General features: G+C 52.2%; 1 protein-coding gene across 3 annotated transcripts in view; it reads right to left on the minus strand.

Moving 5' to 3' along the window:
- Positions 1-2,680: 2,680 nt before the first annotated feature.
- The window catches only part of NOX4 (NADPH oxidase 4), a 47,537-nt gene continuing 24,944 nt past the window's right edge, over positions 2,681-25,273 (minus strand). For 2 of the 3 annotated variants that reach the window (XM_076053350.1, XM_076053351.1), the window contains 6 exons: positions 18,701-18,761; positions 18,495-18,582; positions 17,307-17,426; positions 14,648-14,756; positions 12,894-12,962; positions 7,691-9,627 (listed from right to left, as the gene is read on the minus strand). In XM_076053350.1, the coding sequence (XP_075909465.1) occupies positions 9,346-9,627; positions 12,894-12,962; positions 14,648-14,756; positions 17,307-17,426; positions 18,495-18,582; positions 18,701-18,761 (729 nt within the window). In that variant the 3' untranslated portion in view covers positions 7,691-9,345. Of the gene's footprint in view, positions 7,627-7,690; positions 9,628-12,893; positions 12,963-14,647; positions 14,757-17,306; positions 17,427-18,494; positions 18,583-18,700; positions 18,762-25,273 lie in introns of those variants that run through there. The other variant, XM_032976605.2, reaches the window with a different exon arrangement.

The following is a 25,273-nucleotide window of genomic DNA, read 5'->3' on the forward strand; positions in this document are numbered from 1 at the left end:
CTCCTAGCCACCGTGATAATGATGAGAGAGACGCACACACCACGACCTCCTGTACATCAGGCGAGGGAGTTAACATCTCCTAGACACCGTGGCGCCCCTTTGAGTGGCACCTATAGGTCGGCGACCAAGGGGAAGAGAAGACCAAAAGCCAGTCGGTGGTGGTGAGACTGAAGCAAGTTGTGGAGGTTGGATGTCGACTGTACAACACGTGCTGGTTCTGGCAGAGAAAGGAAGTGATGGCGAGGTGTGGTGGCATCGGTGGCATTGGCTGAAGCCCTCTTCAACTCTGTTTGTGCACGCACCGCCGTGTTATGGCGCAACTGCAATGTGACAAAGTGTAATCGTGAGTAAATTGTAAACAACTTTTACTAAAAATTTGTAACGTGTATTTTATGTTGATTCGTACATTCCCCGTGTCGGGTGCAATAATGAAAAATATTCATCCCTGAAGTGAATTACATTTCCTTGCTTTAACCCCCCCCCCCCCCGCAGTCTCATCGTGGGGCCCAAACACTCCGGCAGACTGGGCCACTGAGAGCCGTCACCACAGCACACACAGAGGGGGGGGGAGCCGTTCGTGCAGATGCCACGAGCCACTGGGTGTCGTGAAGTCCTCGCCCTGGCTCGCTCAAGAACATCAACGTGGACTCGCACAGACACACGGGGGGGGGGGGGGGGATCTGAGGGGGGCTGGTGGGGGGGGCAGAGAGCCCGGGCAGTGGAAGGCACCGTCACTCACTCAGTCTCGCGAGTCGCGCTTGTCCGACGTTCGTTCGACGTTCTACTGTCTCATGCCACTCCCCTATCTGAGGCCTCCCCCTTTGAAACGAAGTCACGCCGCTCCCGGGATACTGCATTGGCATTTGGAGAAGTGGGGGGGGGGGGGTCATCCAGCAGTGGAGAAAGTGTGGTGCATGTACGAGAATTCGTTTACGATTCTGCTCGACTTTTTCTGGAGGGTCCTGCCAAGCGCCACGGTGGCTAGGAGATGTTAACTACCTCGCCTGGTGTACAGGAGGTCGTGGTGTGTGCGTCTCTCTCATCATCACGGTGGCTAGATGTTAACTACCTCACCTGGTATACAGGAGGTCGTGGTGTGTGCGTCTCTCTCATCATCACGGTGGCTAGGAGATGTTGACTACCTCGCCTGGTATGCAGGAGGTCGTGGGTTCGATCCCGACCCTGACGCCTGCTACTGTATATTTGGAGTTTGCGTGTATCTCTCATCATCATCACGGTGGCCAGGAGATGTTAACTACCTCGCCTGGTATGCAGGAAGTCGCGAGTTTGATCCCCACCCTGACACCTGCTGAAGTATATTTGGAATTTGCATGTCTCTCTCTCCCCCCGTGGCCGCGTGGATGTTTCTCTGGGTCCTTATAAACATGCACTGAGATGATCTAGATACTATAAATGTCCACACGATGATAAGCCACTTCGTTGAGTTATAATTGGTGATAGCCAGGTCGCTTCTGACAAAGAGCGGTATAGCTCAATGCGCCTTACCTGGTAAAATTATTATCCGAGTTTTTGTTGAGTATGCGAGGCTCACGTTGCTGCTACTGCTACTACTGCTGCTACTGCTGTTGCTACTGCTGCTACTACTACTGCTGCTACTGCTGTTGCTACTGCTACTGCTGCTACTACTGCTGCTACTGCTGCTGCTACTACTGCTGCTGCTGCTACTGCTGCTGCTACTACTGCTGCTGCTGCTACTGCTGCTACTGCTGCTGCTACTACTACTGCTGCTGCTACTGCTGCTACTACTGCTGCTGCTACTGCTGCTACTACTGCTGCTGCTACTGCTGCTACTGCTGCTGCTACTACTACTGCTGCTGCTACTGCTGCTACTGCTGCTGCTACTGCTTCTGCTACTGCTGCTACTGCTGTGTTGATCCCAATGGAGTGATTCGCAGGGAATTGTTCAGCATCGGGGGAGGTTTTGGCCAGCATCATTGAGGCCTGGTGGGAGGGAATTAGAGAACCAGGCAGAGACAACCACACGCGGGGAAGAAGAGGGCGAGTCTGACACGTGACGCGAGTCTGACACGTGTCGCGAGTCTGGCACGTGTCGCGAGCTGCGAGTCTGACACGTGACGCGAGTCTGACACGTGTCCCGAGTCTGACACGTGACGCGAGTCTGACACGTGACGCGAGTCTGACGCGAGTCTGACACGTGTCGCGAGTCTGGCACGTGTCGCGAGTCTGACACGCGATAGGCTTTCGCGACCAATATTACCCATAAGAGGTTTTTGGGTTAGATCACGTAAATAAAAATGTGTTGTTAAACCCGACACGACCGATGAGTAAGGGTTTGTCACGCAAACAGAACGTGCCAATTCGTTACTAGTACAGCGACATCGGTAGTGTGTTGGAGAGTAAATCAACATTTACAATTCGAGTACGACGTTTCGCCAGTAACTGCAACTAGCATCATCAGGAGACAGACAGATATGGTGCGCTCTACGAGTAACCAATTGGCGCATTCTGTTCACGTGACAAATCTCACTCATTGGCTGCGTGGGGTGGTGTCGCGTTCAGCGCCACTTTTGTATTAACGCGACCCGAACCCAAAGCCTCTGCCGTGGAAGAAGAGGGTGGTGCGGAGAGACCGCGAAGACTCCACGCGGAGAGGCATCTTTGGTGAGGAGGCGAACCCCAGAACGGCAACCGCAAGGGGTAAGCGTTTGCCCGCGTAACTCTTTAATAGGGGAAAACGTTCCTTTCAACCGCTGTACAAATATGACACAACTATTATACAAATATATATTGAGATTTGCATATGGTGATGTCGTATGCGAGATAAAGTTATATTTGAGCGCTTACATCATTACAATGAGCCGCTTTCATAACCAGGGTAATTGCAAGAGACACTGCGCATCCTACATTCCCATTCGATGTCTGTGGGCGTGTGTCTGTGCGCATTTCCTTGGCTGCCTGTGTGTCTGCTTGGTGTCTGTGTACTCGCTCACAGCACTTGCCACAGCAGCCTGTGAAGAGCCTTGGTGTGCGTCTCTCGGTGTGGCTGTGGCTGCGGCCGCTCAGCGGTCTCCTCGATCCCCGCTCACGGCCAACACCGGTGACGATTATCTGAAGCGGTCCTGGGCCTCCTCCCCTAGGTTGACTCAGCCTCGAATGAGTACCTGGTGCGGTGCGTTGTAAACATCGCCACGAGGGAGACAAAGGCGGCCGGGCGTGGTGCTGGACACCCAGCCCCTCGCCTTCATAGGTGCTCGCTAACAGCACTTGCCCGAACATTCTGTTAAAGGCTATACGGGAGATCTTTGCCTTTGTGTGTGTGTGTGTATACAATGGTTAACGCGTTGCGCTATGAGCCCAGCGTTCTGAGTTCGATGCCCAGCCACGGCTAACGTGAGTGCATCTGGACCGGTCCCGGGTTCCCTCATTCATCAGGTAGTCAAACCAACCCCTGTGACACGGCGTGGGCAGGGAGACCGTCGTCCAGCAGTGGATTGAGCAAGGGACGAAAGCACAGATCAGCATGATGTGGTGATTGACACTTGATCATAAACGCAGAGCACGCGCAGAGAATCACATGCATCACGCGTTACAGCAATCACCCTAACCTTGATCATTTCAACGACTACAAAAATATATCTCTTTTGGCCAAAATATACACACAACAAAAATAAACGCGGTACATATTTCAAGTTTAAAATGAATTGTAAGGAAATCATCATCGGGACGCGCGACACGTTTAAACACGCCATGTGGAGCAGTAATGTGTGCGACGCAGCACAACACACAAGATCTCAGGATTATTACGACTCCGCCTCCCCAGCGAAGCCTCACAGAGTCTCAAGACTCTTGTCCAGGAGGGTCCTGCCAGGTATTCGCACGAGGGTTGATGTGATGTTGCTGTTACCGTTGCTTGTGATCCCAAATGAGTCAATTGCAGGTAACCTTTTAGCATTGGGTTGTTTTAGCCAATTCCAGTTTGCGTTTGCAAGTTTGGCACCTCCGATTAGCACGGTTGGCTAAACTATTATTTATTTGACCAGGTAAGGCTCACTGAGCTATGCAGCTCTGTTTCAGAAGCGACCTGCCCACAAATTATAGCTCAACGAAGTGGCTTATCGTGTGGACATTTATCGCAGCCAACTACTCTAAACGCGTGTTTCTAAATGTGGAGTGAAAACCCGGGGGATCTGAAGGAAAATCCACGTGACCACGGGGAGAGAGACACGCAAACTCCAAATACACAGCAGCAGGCGTCAGGGTCGGGATCGAAGCCACGACCTCCTGTAAACCAGGCGAGGTAATTAACACCTCTCCACTGTGGCTACGTACAGTGCGAAAGAAGTTCAACATACTTGTGTAGTTATTTCTGCTATGGGAGGAAACCGGAGAACACGCAGGAATGCCATACAGGGAACAGGGAAAGAGAATACAAATGGCACACGCCCACTCACTCGAACGGTATGAGGTATACAGCAGACAGCTCAAGAGGGAACTCACAGACTCTCACACACTCTCACACACTCACTCACTCGAACGGTATGAGGTATACAGCAGACAACTCAAGAGGGAACTCACTCACTCACTCGAACGGTATGAGGTATACAGTAGACAACTCAAGAGGGAACTCACAGACTCTCAGACGCTCACTCACTCGAACGGTATGAGGTATACAGCAGACAACTCAAGAGGGAACTCACAGACTCTCACTCACTCGAAACGCCTTTTGTCTCAGGAGTGGCAATGTTTATTTTACACATCGCACCTGGTACCATTTAAGGCTGAGTCGACCTAGAGGCGGCTTAGGACTTGTTTAGATAATCGTCACCGGTGTTGGCCGTGAGCGGGAATTGAACTCGGGCCGCCGGGTTCGTAGTGCAGCGTAGCGCTAAGCGCTACACTACCGCGCCCCACAACACACTCACACAAAAAGACAAAGATCCCCCTTGTAGCCTTAACAGAATGTTGGGGCAAGTGCTGTTAGCGAGCGCCTATGAAGGCCGGCCAGCTCACAAGGGGGTGGGTGACCAGCACCGGCCGCCTTTGTCTCGCGAGTGTTGAAATGAACGCACCGCACCAGGTACTCATTTGAAATGAACACACCGCACCAGGTACTCATTTGAAATGAACACACCGCACCAGGTACTCATTTGAAATGAACACACCGCACCAGGTACTCATTTGAGGCTGAGTCGGCTTAGGGGAGGCCCAGGAGCCGGTTCAGATAATCGTCACTGGTGGTTGACCGTGAGCGGGAATTGAACTTGGGTGTCCGGGTTCGTAGCGCAGCGCGCTAAGCGCTACACACACACGAAGACATACGGTAACAAAGACAAAGTTCCCCCATATAGCCTTTAACAGACAGTTATGGCAAGTGCTGTGCACGAGCACCTCACAAAGACACGCGAACACGCCGCACCTCCGATTAGCACGGTTGGCTACGTAGGGTGCGAAAGAAGTTCAGCATAGTACAAAGACACACACGCGCGCGCACACACACAAAGCAAATGATGAGAAGCACCCACAGCTGTTGTTTTTAAATGACAAGGGTAAGAAGTGCGTCTTATAATCCGGCGAAGCCAGCAACTACGCCTCGTGTATTTGACGACGTGCGCCTGTACGCTGTGAGACTCGTGGCCAGCTAATGTTGTATGCATGTGTGTGTATGTTGAACTTCTTTCGCACCGTACATAGCCAACCGCGCTAATCGGAGGTGCTGGGGGGAGGAAGGACAACAAACAAAACGCGCAACATTTTATTTTGAGTGAACGGCGATCGGAAGTCGGTTGCGCAGCACAAAAAAATATTCAAATAAAATTGCCAAATGCAATGACTCGGCCCTGGGAAACCGGTCTCGTGATAATTGCCATCGCATAAACTCACATCGCGGCAACGCCAGATATCCCCGGCTGATTAGGCACTCAAGGCTTTCGCTAATAGGCGCTCGCAAACAGTACCTTACATTCACGTGCGCGCGTGTATTTGGTGAATGCCCGCTTGTAAAAAAAAAATATATATACTTTGTTTAAGTTGAGAATTGAATATTCTCTGGAAACTGCCGGTGGATGACAATGTTGGACCTGTCGCGACACTAGAACGATTGTCACCTGTGCAAGAACCGAAGTGGAGAACGTGGCTGGCTGGGAACTCAATCAAGTGGGGGGGGGGGGGGGGAATTGGCCAAGTGGAGTAGGGACGTTCAGAATAATCAGAATATGTATTTATACCGGAGTAATCCGATATAAACTACAAAGCTCTTTCTCACAGAACTCCAGTTGATGGCCGGGCCGGAGGCACGGAGCCGGCCCCGCACACCGCCGTGTAAGGAGGAGGGAGGTGCGGTCAGTGCTCTGTCCCTGACTAGAAAATAAATAGTCCACGTTTTAAAATGAGTAATGTCGTTTGAGCCATCTTTAAGAAACTATACCAAATGGTTGTCTGCATGTTCAGGTCACAGTGCCTCCTAAGGGTGGAGCAAAGAAAATTATCATTCTCACTGACCACAGTTCAGTCTTTAAAGTTGAATAGAGGCAGCCTCTGGTTTACGACGGTCCAATTTTACGACGATCCACATTCAAATAATGCCACCGTGGATCGATTCACGACGCGGGCACCTGATTTACGACGCGTCTTCCGACACGACTCCCGAACGCATTTGAACAGTCAGTCGGTCCGGTTTCCGACGCTGCTTGGCGGTGGAGGTTTCGTTGTTTCTCGAGTGTTTGTGCGAATGTTCACCTCTCAAGCACGGTTTAAATACGGCTGATGAAATGGAAGATCGGCGAGTGACGCCTCTACTTTCTTCTACTGTCCATGGGAAAATAAGGCTCGGATTTTAGACGATCCGATTTACGGCCACGGGGTTTCCAGGAACCCGCTGTGACGTCGTTAAAGTCGGGGACCGCCTGTGTGTATAAGGGAGTCCCCTGGTAAATGCTTTCCTTAGCAGGGCAGCGTGGAGAGTGCTGCCCTCTACCGAGCGCGTGGGTCAGAGGTCGCTTGAAGGAGGGATCTCAAAGGCGGCTCTGCGATGTCCGCTTCCGCGGGTTCCTTTCTCTAACAACGCGGCAGGGGGCCGCGCTGCTCGCCGCAAGAGACCCGAACGGATTCTTCGTCGCGTAACGATGCGAAGCCGACAGCGGTGCAATCGTGACGAGACTGGCGAGTTAAACCGAGCAAAGCCTCCCGCACAGGTCACCCCGGTGGCAGCAGCTGCTGTCGTGAGAATTGAGCCTCAAGCCGATGTGCCAGGTTGGCCCAACGAACGATGGAATCAACAGTCGGATTCATCCCACAGCCTCGGACGGACGGACGCCCCCATCCGAACCGAACGATCAGGGAAGGCAAATCTACACGGCGACTTTTCTACTGATCGGAGCGGTTGTGTTTTTTGTCTCGTCCGCAAGAGTCCGGCTGGGGCAGCGGTGGTCGCTCCACGCTCCCACGGATCTCCGAGGCCTCCAGCAGGTCGCTCCTCCACCCCCCCCTCCCACCCCGGCCCCGTGACGCCGCCCTGGGTCGCCGGCTCAGCCGAAGGACTCCTTGTTGTAGTGGAAGCTCGTGCCGTGCGCGTTACACCGGTTGCAAGTCCGGTGCACGGCTCTCGACATCTTCTGGGGTCCACAGCAGAAGACGCCGACCGACGTCCTGGCGATTGAGATCACGCGCAGAGGCAAAGATTCCCCACCCCCCCCCCCCCGCGACCCCCGCGTGAGGCCTTTAACAGACTGTTGGGGCAAGCGCAGTTAGCGAGCACCTGTTAAGGCCGGCACGGCACACGGTGGAGTGGGTGGCCACCAGCACCACGCCCCGCCTCTGTTTCCCCAGGTGCTCTCTTAGCGACGAGTCAACCGCGTGGGAGGCGCAGGACCGGCTCAGATAATCGTCACCGGTGTTGGTGGCCGGGTTAGCAGAGCGGCGCGTTGACCGCTACACTACCCCCCCCCCCGCACGTTGTGGCCATGCGTGGATGGGCAGCGGCGCGCTCCACGCAGCGCACAGGGGATGCGAAGCACGTCATCCGGTGACGCTTTTGCTTCGTCAGTCCGTTGTTTAACTTGGTTATTTATTTAAACCCACTGGCAGATTCGTCATCATCGTCAACTCCGCAGCACAAATTGAACACGTAAGGCTTTCGCGACCGGTATTCATTCATCATGCAGTTCTTGGGTTCGATCGCGTAAAGTATAAATGTGTCGTGAACCCGTCTCGACCCGACACGGGGTTGAGACGTGAATAAAACGCGCTAAATAGTTACTACACGTCAGCACACCGGCGAACTCGAGAGCAAACCCGCGACATTGACAATTTGAGTTAATGACATTTCGCTGGCGATTACAACAACAGCCAGCTTCGTCAGGCAATTGCCAGAATTGTGAAGAAAGTCTTCAACATTCTGATATTGCCGTTCTCATCGCTCAATCATCGCCATCACCACCACCACCAGCACCACCACGCCGTCATCATCACCATCAGGCGAGGGCCAATGCACTGCTGGATGTAGTCCTCCCCAAGCCACTACCGCCACCTCTCACAATCCACCGTGGCGCCCCTGGGCGTGAACATCGCTCCGTCTCCACCGTGACGGTCCTCTCGGGCGTGTTCCATTCTGTGGCTGCCACTCCGTTATTGCTCCGGACCGTTGGCCACCACCGTGCCTCCTAGCCGTTGACGAGTTCTGCCCAAGCCTCGCTCACGTCTAACAGTGATGATGACGGTGTCACTATTAACCTGTGAGTGTTCGTTAATCCACGCCTTCCTCTCTCTCTCTGTCTCTCAGTGCAACTCCAAGCGTGCGTCTCTCCACGCTTCTTTGGGCACTCTTTTCGTTTTGTGTTCCATATCTTTTGTGCGTGAACGACCAAGGCATTTCTGAACTGCCGTGCCACAGAAGCTATCCATCGGTAGCTGCTGTGGCACGGCGTTTCTGAACTGCCGTGCCACAGAAGCTATCCATCGGTAGCTGCTGTGCGCACCGATTGAGCACCTCTCCTTTGCGGCCACACTTGCCGCGTTACTTCTCGTCCTCAACAAGTTAAACCATGAACAATTCTCATCTTCAATCACAATTAGCACAAGTTCATGTGTTTAGTTATGACTGTCAATCACTCGGGCCTAGAAAATAAATTGACTATTTTTGATGTGACCAGGTAAGGCCCACTAAGCTATGTAGCGCTTTTTCAGAAGTGACCTGGCTATTACAAGTGATAGTTAAACAAAGTGGCTCATCGTGTGGAAATGTATTGCAGCCAAACACTCTAAAACAACGTTGTTTCTAAATGTGGACGGAAAAGCCGGAGGACCCGGCGAAAAATCCACGTGATCACGGGGAGAGAGACACGCAAACTCCAAATATACAGCAGGGGATCAGGGTCGGGATCGAACCCACGACCTGTCTGCATACCAGGCGAGGTAGTTAACATCTCCTAGCCACCGTAGCATACCCCTGAATTGGCCAAACATCTCAATGTGGCAGGTCACCCCTGAAAAGGGCTCTGTAGACTCGGCGAGACTTTGCGGGGTAGCGAGGGGGACATCGTTGCCACTGTACCTTTGGTTGCACTGCGCGATCTCGTTGAATAGCGCTCGCCAGCAGGGTCTGCCCACGGACATTCGTGAATTCAGAGCGTGATATTTGTCTTCCAGCGTCTATAAACACACACAAAGACAAAGATCCTCGTAATAGCCTCAACAGACGCTTGGGGCAAGCGCTGCTAATGAAGGCTACCGGCACTGCGGCACACGAGCGGGGTGGGTGGCCAGCACCACGCCCGGCCGCCTTTGTCTCCCTCGTGGCGATGTTTTTACTGTACACCACGCCAGGTACTTGTTTGAGGCTGAGTCGATCTAGGGGAGGCTCAGGACCGGTTCAAATAATTGTCAGCGCGCACACAAAATAAAGACAAAGATCCCCCGTATAGTCTAAACAGACTGTTGGGGCAAGTGCTGTTAGCGAGCGCCGATGAAGGCCGGCACGGCACACGAGGGGTGGGTGGCCGGTGGCGATGTTTAGACGGCACCACACCCCGTACTCATTTTAGGCTGAGTCGACCTAGGGGAGGCCAATGACCGGTTCAGATAATCGTCGCTTGGTGTTAGACGTGAGCAGAAATCGAACCCGGGTGGCCAGGTTCGTAACGCAGCGTAGCGCTAACCGCTGCACGACCACTCCCCACATAAATACACGCGCACACACAAACACACGCACTCCTGTACACACACACACATACGTCTAATGCATTTGGAGGTGCACATATCGTGTATATATAATAAGAATGTTAACTTCGAAGCCGGAGGAAGACTCAAGAGGATCCACGGACGAGCGGGAAGGCAGCCGCGCGGTTAGTAGCCGGCGCTAAAGAACCCCTCAAGCTCTGCAATTCTATATATATACTCAAGTATTGCGAGCCAATTAATGCGTGTTCAGGTGTGGGAGGAAATTCAACTATTTTTTCAATTTATTTTACCAGGTAAGGCCAACTGAGCTATGTGGCTCTTGTTAAGAAGCGAACTGGCCACAAATAATAGCTCAACGAAGTGGTTCATCATTATGTTGAAATTTACAGCAACCAAATGCTCTAAAGCATGTTTATAAATGTGTAGAGCAAAACCGGAGGACCCAGAGAAAGATCCATGCCACCAGGGGAAGAGAGAGAGAGAGAGACATGCAAACTCCAAACATCCAGCAAGGTCGGGATCAAACTCAGGACATCCTGTATACCAGGCGACGGAGTTAACATCTCCTGGCCACCGTGGCATCCCCAGGAACCAGCGCACCCGGAGAAAACCCACAGGTGCGAAGGGGCAACGCTCGATCCCACACAGGTGGGACGGGTGGGGTCCACATTCTGCTGCACCGCCTCCTGGCGGAGAGATTCCCGACTTTTGCGTGACCCACCACACCCTCGCTGTCTCCGCAGTGCTGGCTCAAGGGGTTTAAGGGTTCAGGTGGATCATGAGTGAGTGGACAAGCGCCAATAAACTCGATACGTTTGTCAATAACACTTTGTGCGTGTGGGACCTTCAAAGGATGGAGATATAATAGGTGACGTTTCGGGCAATGGCCCTTCTGCAAAGCACGTGAGGTCAATGGCAAAATTCTAACGATTCAAAGTGGGGCCCCGCTGGGCAGGACATGTCATGGCTAGGATGGAATTAAAATAATGGAGCGGCAGCCAAGGAATGGAACGCGACAAGAGGGGTTTCACCCGTCCAGGAGACGGAGCGGTGAAATCAGCTCACGAGCCGGTACCGGTTATGCCGCCGTATTTTGGGGCCGTGAGAGGTGGCGGTGGCTTTCATGCAGCAGTGGATTGACCATGACTGCCGACGATGAGGATACGTTGGCATCACATTGCACAGCGATGGCATGAACCCAGGGGCGCGACTTTGGTGGGGGTCGGGTATGTGGCGGCGATATGCGACGCATCGAATCGGAATCCGAATATTTATACTGGAAGAATCCGATGAGCTATAAAGATACATTTTCACAGATGTCCAGTAGGGGGCCCGAATCAACAAATAAACAAGTACCAACATCTTCAGATTAACAATAATAAAAATTATGAATAAAAAATTTCCCTGCGGTCTACTACAATGGATCAAGCACCGATGAAGGCATCTGGCTAACGTATCAATTAGCTATCGTATCAATTAGCTATCGTATCAATTAGCCATCGTATCAATTAGCCATCGTATCAATTAGCCATCGTATCAATTAGCTATCGTATCAATTAGCTATCGTATCAATTAGCCATCGTATCAATTAGCCATCGTATCAATTAGCCATCGTATCAATTAGCCATCGTATCAATTAGCTATCGTATCAATTAGCTAACGTATCAATTAGCTATCGTATCAATTAGCTATCGTATCAATTAGCCATCGTATCAATTAGCCATCGTATCAATTAGCTATCGTATCAATTAGCCATCGTATCAATTAGCCATCGTATCAATTAGCCATCGTATCAATTAGCTATCGTATCAATTGGCTATCGTATCAATTAGCTATCGTATCAATTAGCTATCGTATCAATTAGCCATCGTATCAATTAGCGCGGCATAAAGTTGTGCGATCCATCCCCTTTGAGAAAATCCTAGACCGATGGGGCCAGGCATCGTATCAAGACGCACGGCTTCTTAATTGTGAGAATTGTAACATTTAAATCGTTTTATTAATACTATCACTCTGAGACTGTCTTCTTCTAAACCCAATACACGGCGCAACTAAGATAATAAATACAGGGTGCTTCAAAAAAATGTTAACACTATGTAGAATTGGCAACAACACCACGTGACATGTGCTGTCGCCTCCGGTCTCTGGAGACGACCTGCAGAAGATCCCAGGCCACGTTTCGACAACGACGGCGAACACGTGGAGACTCTTTGACTTGTTGAAGCTATTAACATTACATTTGTTATCATGTTACAGTGTAATATCCGTTATGTTTCCATTGAAAACGGTAGTCCTTTTTTTAAAGCATCCTGTATAGAGTGATAGCCTACATAGTATTTGTATACGGGGTTAAAAACCACCCTGAGCTATTTCAGTTAAAAGTGAGTCGGGAGAAAGGAGGGAGGGAGCCCAAGGTCGGATCTTGCATAGCCACCCGGTTGACATCTGTGAAAAAAGAGCTTTATAGCTCATCGGATTTCTCCAGTATAGATAAATATGCTGATTCTAAAATAGGTATTTGCGGCCCTGCCCCCGCTGTGTCTAGGACAGGGCCCTTGCCTGCAGGCATCTGCAGTCAAGGGCAATGGTTGGTGTCGGCACTGTCAAACCCGCTCCACAGCTTGCTTGTGCCGACCCCATGCTGTTGCGAGCATAGCACTGCCAGACGACACTGTAGGTCGTCGCCGCCACCTGCAATGAACGAACGTGAGAAGCCACGGACGGGAAATGGGACTCACCTCAAGCGCGCCCGACCTCGTGGTGAAAAGCCTCACGCTGAAGAAGTCTGGCCGGTTCTCCCGCCAGAGCTGCGGCACAAACCACCACGGCGAAGCAACGTCGGTCAACCGGGCACGTTGCACGTGGCTGTGCACATTCACTTGCCCCCGCTTCATAGGCTTTAGACGTCTGGGCCCGACCCGGTTTGGCTCTTGCCAAAAAAAAACCATCGGGTCATAACGAAACACTTAGCCCATACATCATCATCATCCCTCCAGGGTCGATCACAACGAGTAGCACTTTGCAGGGGGGGGGGAGGGGGAGGCAACAGCGGGTTGTCCCTATGGGGGTAGAATTATGGCCCCCTGCCCGTAAAAAAATGTGGAATTTCCACCGCTGGCCTCCGCAGGGCTGTGAACGGGAGAAGAGGCACGGACAGCGGTCGCCACCGCTCGTGGGAGAGGCAGGAGGGCGGAGAGCCGCACACACGGCACGGCGGGAGAGTTTCACTTTCAGTACGGTGGCAGACGGGCAGCTGTCTGAGTTTACACGCGTCTGTATACTTAAATGAAACATACGGTATATCCTCGCTGAACGCGTGGTGTTCACGCGATAACGCGCTTTCGCTACAACACCGTTATGACGCGGGACACACAGCTATAAGGCGGAGCGTGCCCGTTATAACGCCACCACAATCCCACGCCACCACAATCTCACGCCACCACAATCCCACGCCACCACAATCCCACGCCACCACAATCCCACGCCACCACAATCCCACGCCACCACAATCCCACGCCACCACAATCCCACGCCACCACAATCCCACGCCACCACAATCCCACGCCATCACAATCCCACGCCACCACAATCTCACGCCACCACAATCCCACGCCACCACAATCTCACGCCATCACAATCCCACGCCATCACAATCCCACGCCACCACAACCCCACGCCACCACAACCCCACGCCACCACAATCCCACGCCACCACAATCTCACGCCACCACAATCTCACGCCATCACAATCTCACGCCACCACAATCTCACGCCACCACAATCCCACGCCACCACAATCCCACGCCACCACAATCCCACGCCATCAGTGCAGGCACAGCACGGGGGCACTCCGCTCCGTGGCACACAGCAGCCACTATTCACCACTGAGTTACCACGGCACTTGTGCCAGGTTAGGTGCACTTTAAGGCCATCACGTGCAGTGTGGAAGGCTCGCTGCTGCTGCTGCTACAGACACGAGGTCACAGAACAGACGTTCAGTGCTGTGCTGGGGGTTTCGATGGCAGCCGTAGCCTCGCCAGGCCACCAGAGGGCGCGATAGCCTCATGACTCAGAGACAAAATATTTTATTTTTAAAAAAGAAATCCTCAACGGCTCCGTCATTAATACTTCGCATGCGGCCCTTAAAATTAAACAAACAAGCGACGTGTTCCAATAAATGTTGTTCAGGTTTTGCTGACGCTTTCATTGTCGCTATGATGCTCTCAAACGCGCTCATCGTTATATCGCGATGGCAATACCTGTCAACCCCTTATCAGTGTCCTACCTTATTACAGACCATGTCAGACCTTACTGGTCACCCCGTGCCCCTAATAAATCTCAACGTTCACCCAACAAAGTCCCATCACAAGGGAGAAACGCGAACAAATATAATTGTTCTTGTCGAACGAGCGAGCGAGCGAAGGAACGAGCGAGCGAAGGAACGAGCGAGCGAGTGAGCGCCCCCTACTGCCACCCACTGCCACCCACCCACCTTGGCGTGCAGCGCCGTGAGCACCGCCGCCAGCCAGCCGAAGTCGCGCGCCTCCTTGCAGACCCAGACGAGGTAGAGCCGCCGCAGGCGCACGCCGGCCCACTGCTGCCTGCACCAATCGACGCCGTCTCACGGGGGAGGGGGTGGAGGGGGTGGGGGAGGGGTGGGGACGGGGGAAGGGGGGGTCAGAAAGAAAATAATTTAATTTAGACTGCAGGAGGAAATCTGATGAGCCATGAAGCTCTTTTTCACAGATTTCCAGTAAAGGGGGAAGGGGAGGCGACGCGACCAGCTACAGTGAGGGAAAAAAGTATTTGATCCCCTGCTGATTTTGTACGTTTGCCCACTGACAAAGAAATGATCAGTCTATAATTTTAATGGCAGGTTTATTTGAACAGTGAGAGACAGAATAACAACAACAAAATCCAGAAAAACGCATGTCAAAAATGTTATAAATTGATTTGCATTTTAATGAGGGAAATAAGTATTTGACCCATCTGCAAAACATGACTTAGTACTTGGTGGCAAAACCCTTGTTGGCAATTCCCGAGGTCAGACGTTTCTTGTAGTTGGCCACCAGGTTTGCACACATCTCAGGAGGGATTTTGTCCCACTCCTCTTTGCAGATCTTCTCCAAGTCATTAAGGTTTCGAGGCTGACGTTTGGCAACTCGAACCTTCAGCTCCCTCCACATATTTTCTATGGGATTAAGGTCTGGAGACTGGCTAGGCCACTCCAGGACCTTAATGTGCTTCTTCTTGAGCCACTCCTTTGTTGCCTTGGCCGTGTGTTTTGGGTCATTGTCATGCTGGAATACCCATCCACGACCCATTTTCAATGCCCTGGCTGAGGGAAGGAGGTTCTCACCCAATATTTGACGGTCAATGGCCCCGTCCATCGTCCCTTTAATGCGGTGACGTTGTCCTGTCCCCTTAGCAGAAAAACACCCCCAAAGTACAATGTTTCCACCTCCATGTTTGACGGTGTGGATGGTGTTCTTTGAGTCATAGGCAGCATTCCTCCTCCTCCAAATACGGCGAGTTGAGTTGATGCCAAAGAGCTCCATTTTGGTCTCATCTGACCACAACACTTTCACCCAGTTGTCCTCTGAATCATTCAGATGTTCATTGGCAAACTTCAGACGGGCATGTATATGTGCTTTCTTGAGCTTGGGGACCTTGCGGGCGCTGCAGGATTTCAGTCCTTCACGGCGTAGTGTGTTACCAATTGTTTTCTTGGTGACTATGGTCCCAGCTGCTTTGAGATCATTGACAAGATCCTCCCGTGTAGTTCTGGGCTAATTCCTCACCGTTCTCATGATCATTGCAACTCCACGAGGTGAGATCTTGCACGGAGCCCCAGGCCGAGGGAGATTGACAGTTCTTTTGCGTTTCTTCCATTTGTCACCTTCTCACCAAGCTGCTTGGCAATGGTCTTGTAGCCCATTACAGCCTTGTGTAGGTCTGCAATCTTGTCCCTGACATCCTTGGAGAGCTCCTTGGTCTTGGCCATGGTGGAGAGTTTGGAATTTGATTGATTGATTGCTTCTGTGTACAGGTGTCTTTTATACAGGTAACAAGCTGAGATTAGGAGCACTCCCTTTAAGAGTGTGCTCCTAATCTCAGCTCGTTACCTGTATAAAAGACACCTGGGAGCCAGACATCTTTCTGATTGAGAGGGGGTCAAATACTTATTTCCCACATTAAAATGCAAATCAATTTATAACATTTTTGACATGCGTTTTTCTGGATTTTGTTGTTGTTATTCTGTCTCTCACTGTTCAAATAAACCTACCATTAAAATTATAGACTGATCATTTCTTTGTCAGTGGGCAAACGTACAAAATCAGTAGGGGATCAAATACTTTTTTCCCTCACTGTATGCTGCGACATCCGCTTGTTTTTAATGCCATCATTATTATTATTCTGCTCGTTTCGTGCGGGAAAGTCTGGCCAAATCTCAAGACTGATGATTTTCATCTGGAGTCTCCTGCCAAGTGTTCTCAGTATGGTGGGGGGGGGGAGATGTTGTTGTTGCTGCTGCTGCTGCTCTGAGTGATCGAAATGGAGTGATTTGCAGGGAACTGCAGCTTATTGGGACGTTTTGGCCAACACCGTTTCCCTTGTATGGTTGGGGTGGTTTTTAGCTGTGGATGGAAACCAGAGAACCCAGAGAAAAATCCCCGTGCAGGACAGGGGAAGAACGTGCAAACTCCACGCAGGGCGGCACCCGAGCCGGGGACGGGACCCAGGGGCCTTTCTCGCCGTGAGGCGCAGGATGTTACCGCTGTGCCAGCCTGCCGCACCGAACGTCAGACAAAGACGACAAAGACGACAAAGACACTTGCTAGCCAGCCGCCCGGCAGCACGACTGTGCCCCTGAACGGGCGCCAACTCATTACGTCAATGTTCCCTTTATAGTAGTATACACCAGTGGTGTAGTACCGCCAATACGTCCAAATATACAGCAGCAGGCGTCAGGCTCGGGATGGAACCCACGACCTCCTGCATACCGGGCGAGGTAGTTAACATCTCCCAGCCTCCGTAATGATGATGAGAGAGAGAGACACGCAAACTCCAAATATGCAGCAGCAGGCATCAGGGTCAGGATGGAACCCACGACCTCCTGCATACCAGGCGTGTTTCTGGGTGCTACTCACAGCAGCGCGTTGAGCACAGCGGCGAATGGCGTCACCCCGATCCCTCCGGCGACGCACAGGCTTACGCGGTAGTTGAACACCTCCTCCGCTGGGCTCCCAAAGGGCCCGTCTATGTACAGCCTTGGGTGACATCATCATCATCGCCGCCGTCGTCAGCATTATAGTCATCACCGTTATTGCCATCAGCTGCGGCAGCGGCGGCGGCGTCACCACGAGAGCATGGTCAGTCTTCGCTCCACTCGTGCAGCGCGTGGATTACACGAAGCCGCTGTGTCAACAACAACCACCGCCATTCGCTACCAAGCGGCGGTGACATCACCACGACGCCTGTGCCAGGCTATGTGCACGTTGAGGCCACGTGAAGTGTCGAACGCCCGCTTGCAGGAGGTCACGGGGCAGACCCAGGTGCCACGGGTCGACTGACTGAGATGACTGGCTGATGCACCACCTGTGCCCCCTACTGTGCCAACTTGCTGTGCTTTAGTCACCCGGCGCTCCGCTCGTTGTTGTGAGCGTCGCTCCTGTGCCCTCCGTTGTTGTTGTGTTAAACACACATATACACGGGTATAGTTTGCCAATAGCGGGCGACCTTGTGATGCTGTTTTTACCTGATTAAAGAGTCGGCATCATCGTCATAAGCGGTCAGCAGCAGCAGCGCCGTTATTAGCATCAGCAGATTCATGATCAGCAACAACATCATCGTGAGCAGTAGTCATCGTCGTTAATGTCAGCATCACCACCACCACGGCTAAGAGGCCATCACAGACGTTGTTCCGTGACGTCACCTTGTCCAGGGCCGTTCACCTGCACATGGCGGCGCCGTGCACGGCGAGCGTTCCCTAGCGGGACGCCTCTGCCTCGTGACCTGATGCCGCCCACGAAGCACACGTTGCGATGCGAGCGCGGGATGTTGATGAGCAGACACGTTCTCAGGCAAGCTAACAGCGTCGCTGCGATGTCATCGCATCGCGAGCGGTGGCTCGGCGGTCGAGCGAGCGGCTCGGCCATCTGAAGGCTGCGAGTTTCGAATCGTCCTTGTGGGCGTCGACTCAGCTCATCGTCCACCTGGCAGGTCAACGCGGCTGACCCTTGGATGTACTCGCCGCCCCCCCTGCCACAGGAATGTGGAAGCTCCGCCCGCCTCAATGCTCGCCGGAGCGGGCAATTCGTCGTAAACCAACCACTTACTTTGGGTGCTGACGAGGAGGAGCGGGGCTTGTGCGTAGATACTCCATATTTGGGTTCTGGTTTCTGATCAGCTGATCTCGGAGAGAAGCTGGATTAGAGTACAAAATAATAGAGAAATGTAAACTCTCGTACACGCATGTTATTAAAAAAAACCTACAAATAATCTCGGCGAAGTGTTGATTAATTCTCAGCGTGGCCACACTTGCCTGTCCAGTCGCCAAGCACTCGCAAATGGATGGCGAAGTTCCCTTTAGAGTCTGGTGGGCACTGCAAAGACAAAGACGAAGATCCCCCATGTAGCCTCTGACAGGATACCTGGGCAAGTGCCGCTAGCCAGCAAACACGATTGCTTGCAAAGCACACGAGGTGGGTGTTGTGGCCATAGCCCTCGTCTCCCCAAACGCCGATGTTTACCCATCGCTCCGGGGACTCATTTCAGGCTGAGCCGACCTCGGGGTGTACCCAGCCGCTGTTATTTCGCCGCGTTGGTCGGCACGTCGGCGTGAGGTACCGCCGCCTTCTCCTGTAAAGCCACGGGCATGGCGCCTCCGCACGCGACGCCCCCACGGGCACAGGGAGTTCGCAGACATTTGAAAAAGGTTTTTACCCTCCTCTTGGCCAATCACCAACCCGCACTGGCCATCGTAGTGAAGTGCTGCCCGTCCTCCTGTAATCCTGCATGTGTTCACAACGCGAATTGGGTATAAAGCGATGAATGTACGAGGGAACGCATTTTTTTAAGAACGAGGTTGCGAATTGGTTATGGCGCGGCCCTTTTTCCAGTGTCCAAAATGATGAAAAATAAGAATATGGGTGACCCTTTCTGGCAATAATAAAACAGTTGCGTTAAGATGTTAAAACACCAAACATAAACCTTTTGCAAGGAATCCTGTCTGCATTAACCACACACAGTGCTTGTGGTGAACACGCAATCACACGCTCTGGTAGTATAAAGCACTGTCCACACCATAGACAGCTTTCTTTAACCCTCGTGTAGCCTTGACAGACTGCTGGGGCAAGTGCTGTTAGCGAGTAGCACCGATGAAGGCCGGCACGGCACACGAGGGGGTGGGTGGTCGTGAGCGGGAATCAAACTCGGGTCGCCGGGTTCGTAGCGCAGTGCGCTAGCCGCTACAGCACCGCCGGTGCCACAAACATCGTCTCAGAAGCCGCTAGCATGCCGACGGTATACACCATCCATAATACAGGTGGGTGAGATCGCGTCAAAATAATAATAATGTGTCGTTAAACCCGCCACCACCCGACACAGCCAATTAGTAAGGTTTGTCACGTAAACACAACATGCCAATTCGTTACTAGTTCAGCACACCGGTGTGTTGGAGAGCAAATCCACAATGTTTACAATCTGAGAACAGAGTAAAATCTGAGTCCATTGTGGAGTTAACATCTCCTAGCCATCGTGGAGCCCCTTCAGGGCCACAGTCGTGCTGCCTGACGGCTGGCACGATGGCTGACGTTCTGGGCGGCAGGCTGGCACAGCGGTAACGTCCTGCGCCTCACGGCAAGAAGGGTCCCGAGGTGCCGTCCTGTGTGGAGTCTGCACGTTCTTCCCCTGTTCTGCACGGGGTTTTCCTTGGGTTCTCTGGTCTCCTCCCATAGCTGAACCCCGCCCCACCCACACAAGGTGACTTGGATAAAACCCAACGCCTCCTGTATACCAGGCGAGGGAGTTAACATCGCCTCGCCACCGCTGTGCAACATTTAGGCGGCCAGGGGCATCGCTCAGCCCGCGATCGCTGCTGCGCTGGAGCCAGACACGAGATGAATGTGTACTTGATGGATGTTTGTTATTTCTGGATGTTTTTGCTGGGTTACAGACCCCTCTAGGGTCCGTTTTGGAAATCCTCCACACTATCCCAGTGTTTGGATGACAGTGGTAGATATGATTTTGATTGTTTTTTTTTATTTAAAACTTAAAAAATCATGGCAGTTTAGGAAGTCAGAATGAGCAGTGCAATAAAGATATTCTCATTTCAAACTCATGTTGCTAAAACACACACTTGGTATGTTGGTAGAATACTCTCAGTGACCAGTGTCTGTCTGTCTGTCTCTGTCTAGAGACACCGTCAGAGACAGCTCTGTCTGTCTGTCTCTGTCTCTAGAGACACAGAGACAGCTCTGTCTGTGTGTCTCTGCCTCGAGAGACACATAGACAGAGACAGACAGCTCTGTCTGTGTGTCTCTAGAGACAGAGACAGACAGAGCTGTATCTGACGGTGTCTCTCGAGGCAGAGACACACAGACAGAGCTGTCTCTAGAGACAGCTCTGTCTGTGTGTCTCTATCTCTAGAGACACATAGACAGAGACAGCCAGCTCTGCCTGTGTATCTCTACCTCGAGAGACACCGTCAGAGACAGCTCTGTCTGTGTGTCTCTGTCTCTAGAGACACCATCAGAGACAGCTCTGTCTGTCTCTGTCTCTAGAGACACATAGACAGAGACAGCTCTGTCTGTGTGTCTCTGTCTCTAGAGACACCATCAGAGACAGCTCTGTCTGTCTGTCTCTGTCTCTAGAGACAGCTCTGTCTGTGTGCCTCTGTCTCTAGAGACACATAGACAGAGACAGACAGCTCTGTCTGTGTGTCTCTGCCTCTAGAGACACCATCAGAGACAACTCTGTCTGTGTGTCTCTAGAGACACCGTCAGAGACAACTCTGTCTGTGTGTCTCTAGAGACACCGTCAGAGACAACTCTGTCTGTGTGTCTCTAGAGACACACAGACAGAGACAACTCTGTCTGTCTCTGTGTCTCTGTCTAGAGACACCGTCAGAGATAGCTCTATCTGTCTGTCTCTGTCTCTAGAGACACCGTCAGAGACAGCTCTGTCTGTCTGTGTGTTTCTGTCTAGAGACAGTCTAGAGACAGTGATAGACAGCTGTAGCAGAACACGCGTGCCAACGAGGGCACTCAATTGATTTTTATTAAGTTTAAGTTGCGTGCAAAACTAGTTACTACTGGCCAAGACTAATTAGAGAATCTATCGACATTTTCAGAAATCATTATAACCATTCGGATAGCTACAGACTTAGTGCTGCTTGGAAGCATCATGTGCATGCATAACGTACGTTGATTACCATGTAATTAACCCAACCGGCAATGGAAACCCATAGTCATGAATACTCATTCATTACCACCCCCACTTCGCGCAAGAAGGGCACTGAAGTGCTGTCATCGCATCTACCCCTCCGTTTAAGGAACGTAACAGGAGGACTTCTCCACACATCTGGCCGTCGCCTGATGAAGCTCGTTGTAACTACTGGCTAAACGTCGTACTCAGATTGTAAATGTTGTGGCTTGGCTCTCCAACACACCGGTGTGCTGTACTAGTGACGAATTGGCCACGTTCTGTTTACGTGACAACCCTTACTAGTTGGCTGTGTCGGGTGGTGGCGGCTTTAACGACACAACATTTATATATTTATACGATCTAACCCAAAAAAACCTCGATGACGAACGGCAGGGCTTCCTGAGTAGTGGGCGGATCTACCTGAGCAGTGGGTGGAGCTACCCAGGTAGTGGGCGGATCTACCTCAGCAGTGGGTGGAGCTACCCGGGTAGTGGGCGGATCTACCTCATCAGTGGGTGGAGCTACCCGGGTAGTGGGCGGATCTACCTGGGCAGTGGGTGGAGCTACCTGGGTAGTGGGCGGATCTACCTGGGCAGTGGGTGGAGCTACCCGGGTAGTGGGCGGATCTACCTGAGCATTGGGTGGAGCTACCCGGGTAGTGGGCGGATCTACCTGAGCAGTGGGCGGAGCTACCCGGGTAGTGGGCGGATCTTCCTGCGGAGTCGGTGGGGCTATCTGGCGACCGAGCATCCATTGTTAAGAGGGAAGGCCGCTCACTCAAACTCAAATTATGAAACAATTTTATATTTTACCAGGTGAGCTATACAGCTATTTTCCAGAAGCGACCTGGCCACAAATGCTAGCTCAACGAAGTGGCTCATCGTGTGGAAACGTAGAGCAGCCCAATACTCTAAACGCGTGGTGATGTTAGTTAGAAATGTGGAGGGGAAAACCGGAGGACCCGGAGAAAAATCCACACGACCACGTGGAGAGAGAGAGAGAGAGACACAAACTCCAAATATACAGTAGCAGGCGTCAGGGTCGGGATCGAACCCACAACCTCCTGTATACCAGGCGAGGTAGTTAACATCTCCTAGCCACCGTGATGATGATGAGAGAGACACGCAAACTCCAAATATACAACTGGCATCAGGGTCGGGATCAAACCCACAACCTCCTCTATACCAGGCGAGGTAGTTAACATCTCCTAGCCACCGTGATGATGATGAGAGAGAGACACCCAAACTAAATATACAACGGGCATCAGGGTCCAGATCAAACCTACAACCTCCTGTATACCAGGCGAGGTAGTTAACATCTGTGTGGGGGCTGCACCCTGTGTTCCCCGGTTGAGCGTCCCATGGACGCGCGCGAGCACGCCGCTCCATCTCCGCTGTTCACCTTCCTGCCGCAGACAGCTGTGAAGAGCAGCCATGCGTTGAGAAACATCTGGAAGCACTTAATCCTCAAACATAACCCCCTGAGTGAGGGGGGAGGGTTGTTAAGTGGGTGGATTGTTGTGTGGGGGGGTGGCGAGGCTGGGAGAGGGGGTTTCCTGTGCGACTGCTGCTGCCTTCGCGGAGATGAAGGGGCAGCCCTGAAATTGCCTCCTCATGCCCCTGCTGGGCGGAAGGGCCTCAAGTGGAGGGGCAGTTCCCTCTTGTAAGGCTCTAGGGGGCTGGACATGTCACGGCTTGAATGCAATAAAAATAACGGAATGGAACGCGACCGAGGGGTTACGACTGCCGAGGAGACGGAGCGGTGAAATCAGCTCGCGTGCCGGCGCCGGTTATTATGCCGCCGTATTGCAGGGCCGTGAGAGGTGGCGGTGGCTTTGGCTCTCATGCAGCAGTGGATTGACCATGGCTGCCGCCGATGAGGATACGTTGGCATCACATTGCACAGCGATGGCATGAACGCAGTGGCGCGACTTTGGTGGGGGTCGGGTATGTGGCGGCGATATGCGACGCATCGAATCGGAATCTGAATATGTATTTATGGCGGAGGAGTCCGATGAGTTATGAAGGTCTCACAGGTGTCCAGTAGGGGGGCCAGTCGGCCACAAGGGGGGTCCAGAATCAACAAATAAACAAGTACCAACATGTTCATAAAAATTATTTCGAAAAAATGTGTATTCGTTAAAAATAACTTGCACGGACCAAACCCCATTGAGGCATCTGGCTATCCTCTCAATTAGAGCGGCATAAATTCGCGCGATCCACCCCCTTTGAGGAAATCCTAGAGCGATGGGGCTGGAAAGAAAGCAAGACGCACGATAACTTAATCTTGATTTGAAGCTTAATCGTGAGCATTGCATCTTTAAACATGTGGTATTAGTACCGTCACTGTGAGGCTGTCTTCCTCTAAACCCAACAGGCGGTGCAACTAAACTTAATATATATAGTTATATCCTAACATATTGTTGTATACGGTTAAAAAATATAAACATCCGTAGCAATTCCAGTAAAAGTGAGTCAGGGAGGATGGACGTGGGCCCACAGTCGTATCTCGCACCGCCACCCCCGTTGGCAATAGGCCGTTGCGCCCCTGCTCGAGACAAGGGTGGTCGCTGTGCGTGCATGGTCCAGGCCGCACTGCTGCCCCTGACACGTGCACCGTCGCGGCCTGGCGCTTGCTCACGGCACTTTCCAAACGACTGAGCGCCGTCGACATCATCGTCCCTTCGGGTCGATAAATCGAGCAGCGGTACAACGTTGTGGAAAGTCAGCAGCAGCCGTCTTACGCATAAACTGCCCCCACACCCCCCCGCTACACCACCAACCCCTGCCGCGGGAATGTGGAATGCCCACCGCTGTCTCCGGGGCGGCCGTCGGAGATGATCCCCACCTCGTCGCTCGTTTGCACGGGGAGGCGGCAGGCCGCGTCGTTTGGACCGAGAGCCGATTGAGATGTCAGCCGATGTTTGTAACGAGCCCCAGGGCGGTAGAGCAGCGCAGTGGTGAGGCTCGCGGCCTCGCAGCGAGAAGGGGCCTGGGTTCGACTCCCGACTCGGGCGCCTCTCACTGTGTGGAGTTTGTGCTCTCTCTCTCTCCCCCACCTGTGCCGCGTTGGGTTTCCTCCGGAGAAGTTCTGGACCGCGACCGACGTCAGAAATTAACGTCCCCTACAGGGACCCTACCGTCGACCGGGTCAGAGACCGGTGGGGCCATGCGGCCGATTGTGGCCACCCAATACACAAACGGTGCATGGAAGATCGGGCGGCATGCGCGTGTGCAGCCACGAATCCCAAACCGTGGACTGCGTCGTAAACACTCCGCCGCTGCTGCCACTTCCACCGTCTTCACTCCTTTAAAGGAGGAATGGACGAGATCCGCTTTGCTTCTGAACAGACAACTGAGTGGACAAGAACATCTAAGATTACATCTTTAATCCGCAACTATGAATCCATACGAAATAAGCGAACGATGAAAGCTAAGCGAATTAGCAGGGTAACTGGCATTGGCCAAACATCCCAATGGTCAGATATCACCTGCAATTTGCCCAATAGGGATCACGTGCAGCAACATCGCCCTCTACTTCAAAAAACTGGCAGTAACCTCCTGAAAATGATTTTAAGAATGGAACAGTAAAATGAAAACTAAACTATTTTTTATTTTTCAAGCCACCTGGATAACACAAATTATTGCTCAACGAAGTTGCTTATCGCGTGGAAATATATCGCGGCCAAATG

This window comes from Petromyzon marinus, chromosome 60 (genome assembly GCF_048934315.1).
Source record: "Petromyzon marinus isolate PM22_M1 ecotype Great Lakes invasive population chromosome 60, UKy_Petmar_22M1.pri1.0, whole genome shotgun sequence".
Taxonomy (NCBI): Eukaryota; Metazoa; Chordata; class Hyperoartia; order Petromyzontiformes; family Petromyzontidae; genus Petromyzon; species Petromyzon marinus.